The 6485-nt window shown below is 34.0% G+C and overlaps 1 protein-coding gene across 1 annotated transcript in view; it reads right to left on the minus strand.

Annotated features, from left to right (window-relative positions):
• The window catches only part of aars1 (alanyl-tRNA synthetase 1), a 30603-nt gene that overhangs the window by 21172 nt on the left and 2946 nt on the right, over positions 1 to 6485 (minus strand). The window contains exons 3-5 of the mRNA XM_056478096.1: positions 3561 to 3728; positions 2945 to 3133; positions 2640 to 2785 (exon numbers count right to left, since the gene is read on the minus strand). Coding sequence (XP_056334071.1) covers positions 2640 to 2785; positions 2945 to 3133; positions 3561 to 3728 — 503 coding nt within the window. The remainder of the gene's footprint in view (positions 1 to 2639; positions 2786 to 2944; positions 3134 to 3560; positions 3729 to 6485) is intronic.

Consider the following 6485-nt stretch of genomic DNA (forward strand, 5'->3'; position numbering starts at 1 on the left):
ACTCATTATATAATGCCTAAATGACAATATAATAGAATCACAATGCAAGTACACTCATTCAAAGAGCACATAATATTTTATTCTTAAGAATATTTCATTTAATTATAGTCATTTTAACAGTTTAATAATGATTCATTGGAATCAGAATGTGAAAATGCATATCCTAAATAAATAAATAATAATAAATGTTAACAAAAAGCGCAAGGTAAAAAGTAACAGAGGCTTTGATATCTGCTACCAGATCTATTTTCAGTTGTCAGACACCCACATGAAAATATACTAAAGTAATTTATAGCAAACACTATAGTGTTTTTAACTATACTGACACTGACACCTCCAATAGAGATAGAAATGTTACAGCTAAAACGTTGCTACAATTAGTTTTATATGTATGGGCGATATATATTGCATCACCAAAAAGGATTGAAGTCACGTCCATCTGCTGTGCAATAAGTCGATATATTGATTATTGCGACAGGCCTAATCATACTGTCAGTGAGTGCCATCTTTTGGATGAGATGTTAAACTGAGGTTCTGACTCTCTGTGGTAATTAAAAATCCCATTGCACTTCTCGTAAAGAGTAGGGGTGTAGCCCCGGTGCCTTGGCCAAATTCCCACCATCGGCCCTTATCCATTATGGCCTCTCAATCATCCCATCCACTGAATTGGCTCTATCAGTGACTATGTTCACATGGACATCAGTAATCGAATTATTTGTCTTAATCTAATTAAGACAAAAATAAGATTAAGGCATTTACATGAGTTGCTTTTTGAATGTTTCTTTAAATGATCCCGTTTTACATGTTATAGCACATACTTAGATTAACGTCATTGCGTCACCACGCTATTCGCATTTTCTCTGGAGTTTCATGTAATTTCGGGTGATTCATTATTAATTTGTCGACTTTAACTGCGGTTTGGCACTTTCATTTTCATTTGGGCATGCCCCCCATAACAAACGAGATATTGGATGCAACTATGAACTGCTGGAAGAGTTACGTTTAAATGAAAGTTCATACCGCATGCTGAATGGAAGAAAAAAAAACCTCCGCATTTCACGATGCAGGTGTCTGTGGTCTGCACTGACTCGGTAGGTGCAAAGAGTGTAGTGTGTGTGGACTATCCTGTCGCAAAACGCAGCGAAAAGCCCTACATGACGGTAATAGTTCGATTAAGGTGTTAACATGGCTGTACTACACTTCAATAATGCGACTAAAATCGGCATACTCCACATGTCTTAATTCGATTTTTCTTTAGTTTATGACCTTAATCTGATTAAATTAATCAAAAATTGCTGTTTACATTGTTAAGTCTTAATCAGAGTATTGTCTTAATCGCATTAAAATCGAATTATTGGTGTCCATGTAAACTTAGTCACTGTCTCTCCACTACACCTTTAGCTGGTGTGTGGTGATCGCACTGGCGCCGTTGTCCTGTGGCTGCCGTCGCATCACCCAATTGGATGCTGCACACTGATAGTGGTGTGGAGAGACTCTCCTCCTCAAGATTGTGAAGCACTTTGTGTGTATGGCCATACACAATAAAAGCGCTATATAAATACACATTAGGGTAGCACGGTTTACCGATACTATGGTAGTATCACGATACTATGGCTTTAAAATACTGGCGGTGCCACTTTAGTTTGTAAACGGCAGTATCGTCATTAATGGTTTATCTACAATAGATAATGTTGCATGTGGTAAAGTCACTAAAATGCTCACACCTTTGTGCAACAATAGATTATTTTATTTTAATAGTCTGTGGAGCCCTTTAAGGTTGCAAAACTGTGTAGAATTTGCGTCTTTTATGGTAGCCTATTGCACGTTTCGGTTCGAACACACATCTGAATTGGTTAAATTCTGTTCCTGTTTATATGATTTAGTAGCTATAACAACCATGATAATCTCTTTAAAAGAACGACTCACAAAGTGAAATTTTGAATTACTTTGGATTTTTACCTGATAAGACTGAAAAATATATATATATATATATATATGAAGAACCCAAAATAGCAACAGGAAACATTGAAACTATTTTTGATCACTTCATTTAGCCACATTTTTTTTGTAACAAATTTGATTCAGTATAATTTGCATCTTTATTTAATGTATTTTTGTTGGTCAATAATCTGTAAAATTCACAAAAAGAATGAATAAATTTTAGGTGAAGTGGGGTGCAAATAATACTTTTTTGGCCTTAAGGGAATTATGAATTATATTCAAGTAGGCCAATTATAACCTAAAATATAGTATTTCTGACAACTTATTTTATAATTTGAATTATAAATTACAGTAATCCCAATACTACTTGGTAGCATGATGCTTCAGCCAGTATAGTATCGTAAGATTAATTAATGGTATCTCGACAACCTTTATACACATTACACACTACATTACACAATTCTTAATATGTTATGGCAAAAATAACTAAACAAGAAAATACAAAGATTTTTCAATCTTTGGATGGATTTTTGTATTATTTAGAACTTTACCTGCAGAAAAAAATTTACCTTACTCGCAATTAAGAAGTCCCAATTTTTACCCCCACAATGAAACATTTCCACATTGCACATTTCCACATAATTATTATTATCAGCCAATACTGATATATTGTGCATCGCTATAGATTTTGTTCTCACCCCAGGTCTAGCCAGATCTGCTTACACTCCAGGTCAGGCTCCAGGCCTGCATCAGCATGACCACCAAAGTAAGTCACATAGAGTCGTTCGATAGGTATGCCAAACTCCTGCGTCAGCAGCTCCAGTGCCATCTTGCAGGCCAGGTGCTAGAGGCAGAGCGAGAGAAATCCAAAAATAAACAGCTACAAAAAGAAAATGCTTACATACAATACAATTGTCTTAATCCCATAATTTAAAAACAGGGCCTCAGTATGATAATTCTCCAAAAAACAAGATATGATTTTACATTATGTAACACCTTTTACCTTGAAGTAATCTCCAAAGGACCAAGAGCCCAACATCTCAAAGAAGGTGTGATGGTACACGTCTTTGCCCACATCATCGAGGTCATTGTGTTTGCCGCCGGCACGAATGCACTTCTGTGTGTTTGCAGCACGACGGAGTCTGGCCATCGGGTGGGACGGGTCAATGGTGTTCAGGAAAATGGGCTTGAACTATAGAAAAGACAGATGAAAATATAAAAATGTGATCATTTCTTCTTCTGCAAAACAATAACATTTATCACGCACTTTGATATTGTAATTAACTGTGAAACTCTGCCTTCCTTTCACATTCAAAAACTAATGGTAATATCCAAAAAAGCAAAGGGGTAGTTCACAAAAATATTATTAATTAGGTCACCTTTAACTTGTTTTAAACCCTTTATGAATTTCTTTATGATGTTGAACACAAAAGCAAATATTTTGAAGAATGTTCAAAACAAGTCAATAAGCTACCAGTTTCTAACATTCTTCAAAATATCTTATTTTGTGTTTTGTTTAAAGGAACTATCAAAATAATGATTGAATTTACATTCAATATTCTTCAACCAATTAGGCACATACATTCACATGTTTTCTAACTTTGTTAACATCTCCTTACTTGGTTCATCCCGGCATTGGCGAAGAGCAGCGTGGGGTCGTCCAGTGGAATGGTGGCTGACGAGTGGACATACTGGTGCTCATGGCGGCGGAAGAAGTCTATGAACTTCTCACGGATCTGTGCAGCAGTCAGTGAAGAGTCCATGCTTGTTGCGTTTTTCACAGGGGACTAGTGATAAACACAAACACGTCGAGTCAGAAACCGGTTCCATAAAAACAGCGGGTGGGGTAAACATGCAGCTGCTTTGTGGTGCTGTTAACCGCCAACAATTATAAATCTGTTAAGGCCACCTGCGGCCTGAAGAATTATCAGGCACACCTCACGAATCACGAACACTGCATCTATACCAGCACATGCCTGAGATTAATACGGTTAGTGAAAAGGTACGTTTCAAGTTCATCAAACAGATTATATTTGATCTGTCTAGGAAAACGTGCAGGGAAATTATGCCACTGCTTACATTATGTGGAAGAAAAGGGACTGAAGTAGGGCTACATGATACTGGAAAAAACTGACTTTGTCTTTTTGTTTTCTTTTTGTCTGCGATTTAAATATAATTTCAAAGGATGATCACTTTTTGAAAATTGTAAGTTTAAATTGATTAAGATTATTTAGTAGGGCAGCATCTACATAAAATGTAATCAATTGAAAGCATATTACAACAAAGCACATTACAATAAAGATGCAAATGAAATAAATTGTCTTTCATGGTTTCTGTAACAGTAGTGAGGCCCAGAAATTCAGTCATATTAAGTCACAATAAAATAAAAAAAAAAAAAAAAACACGGTACAGTCTTCATTGTATAAATAAAAACAATTAATCTTTGTTTAAGCACAGGTCACAGGTCTTTAGAAACACATCCAAATGAAAACCTTTCACTATATTAGGGTTAAACTTTGCGCAGCCTCAACAAATGACATATTCTGAACTGTGGTAGCTGGTTAATAGGGCTGTAATCGAAATCAACATTCAGAACCTATAATCGATCTAATTTTTCCAGGTCAATTTTTTTCAATTACTTTTACTAGTTCTTTCTTGACTGTTCTTTTTAGGCAATGTGAGTTTTAATTTCAGTTGTTCAATGTTGATGTTCAACAAATAATCATAGATAGTAGATAGTGTGTGATCCTTTCAAAAATGTGTGATCCTTTCAAATTTAAAATCAAGTAATGCACCCTTCATTTAAAAATCTCTCACTTATAATGTGAACATATTTACTGCACAAAACTTGTTCTAAACAAAACTTGAGGGCAAAATAAATGAACAAATAAATAAAATAAGCATTTATTAATCGTAATTGAGTTAAAATGTTCAATTAATCAAGATTTAGATTTTAGGCCAAATCGCCCAGCTCTACTGGTTATATTAATCCCAATTTGACATTGCATATCTTGCAATGCGAATAATGCAGATTCACGCATTGCGATATGGATGCTGAAATGATATATTGTGCAGCCCTGAACTGAAGTCATATAAATATGAATAATAAACAGAAATAAATATGAAACACAAGTATTAAAATGCCACATCAACGCACACAATATATCTTTTGAACAGCTTGAAACTCTTTGTGTAAAACTGAGAAATGCTTTAATAATAAAAGAAGCTCCTCAGCAGGTGGAGCCAGCAAACAGCAAACAATAGACAAGACATCCCTGAAGTAATTACAGCACCACTCCCATAACAACTCATCCAAAACATAAAGACATCTTTTTCAAAATGACATCTCAGAAGCATTCATGCCATGCATGCCAGAAACAGAATCCTCTATGAAACTATGAACCAAAATGCTTCAACATTTGCACAATGACAGCATGAATTTGTTAGGACTGAAATGCTACTACATTCACAATCAATAACAGGGCTTATAAAAAAAATTAAGATAGGATTTTTATTTGTACTGTGTATGATTCACAGGACCCACAATAATAATATTATATACTAATTATATGAAATAAAATTCTGAAAATGTTTTTTACTAGAAATCAAAATACTTCAAACCATCACAAGACATTAAATTTCAATTTATTTCATCAAATTGTGTGAACTGCAATTAAAGTAAAAACACATCTAGATAATCATCAAATGCAAGATTTATTGATGTACTTGTGCTACTTCAAATTTCTATACAAGTTTGAATAAAAGCATCTGCTAATTAAACATTATGTGTACATATAAAAATCACCATCATCAAAATGGCAACCTTTACAAATAAGGTTCTATCTGTAAACTTTAATCTAAAAAATGTTTTAAAAGCTTAGCTAATTTTACATAAAACGCTTAATTTAATAAACTTAGATTGTAAATGTGTTAACTCATTACTAAATTAAAAATTGTATTAATTATAATATAGTTTAATACATTCCATTTAGAGCTAACCTGAATTAACATGGAACGATACTGTCATAAGGCAGTGGTTCCCAAGTCGGGGTCGCTTAGTGATTTCAAAAAATCTAATAAATTTTATTAAACTATTAGAATTAAGATACTGTATTTATCCATAACCCAGAGAAAATAAAAAAATACTTAGTTACAAAAAAAAACAACAACATGCAAATGAAAAGGTATCAGCCTTTCAATTCATTTTTTCCATAGGATATTTTGTTTATGTTAGATTACAAACAGCAATAGTGTCAGCTGCAGCAGATTGATTTTATAGCACCAGGTTAAACCTTCTGACACCTTTATGGCAATTAAATACATACAGGCCACAACTGAACACTAAGAAGGATCTCTGAGTGGCGGTCTTCAAAATTAAACTTAGAATAAACTTGTGCCGAAAACGTTGTGTGCCCACCAGTTTCTTTAGGTGAGGTTAATGTTAAATTAAATAATATAATAAATGACTATAAAAATTATATGATTGTTAGACTGTTGCACTTTTTTTGTGTTGTCATTATGCTTGCGTTTACATAGGCATATTG

This window comes from Danio aesculapii, chromosome 18 (genome assembly GCF_903798145.1).
Source record: "Danio aesculapii chromosome 18, fDanAes4.1, whole genome shotgun sequence".
NCBI classification, from domain to species: domain Eukaryota; kingdom Metazoa; phylum Chordata; class Actinopteri; order Cypriniformes; family Danionidae; genus Danio; species Danio aesculapii.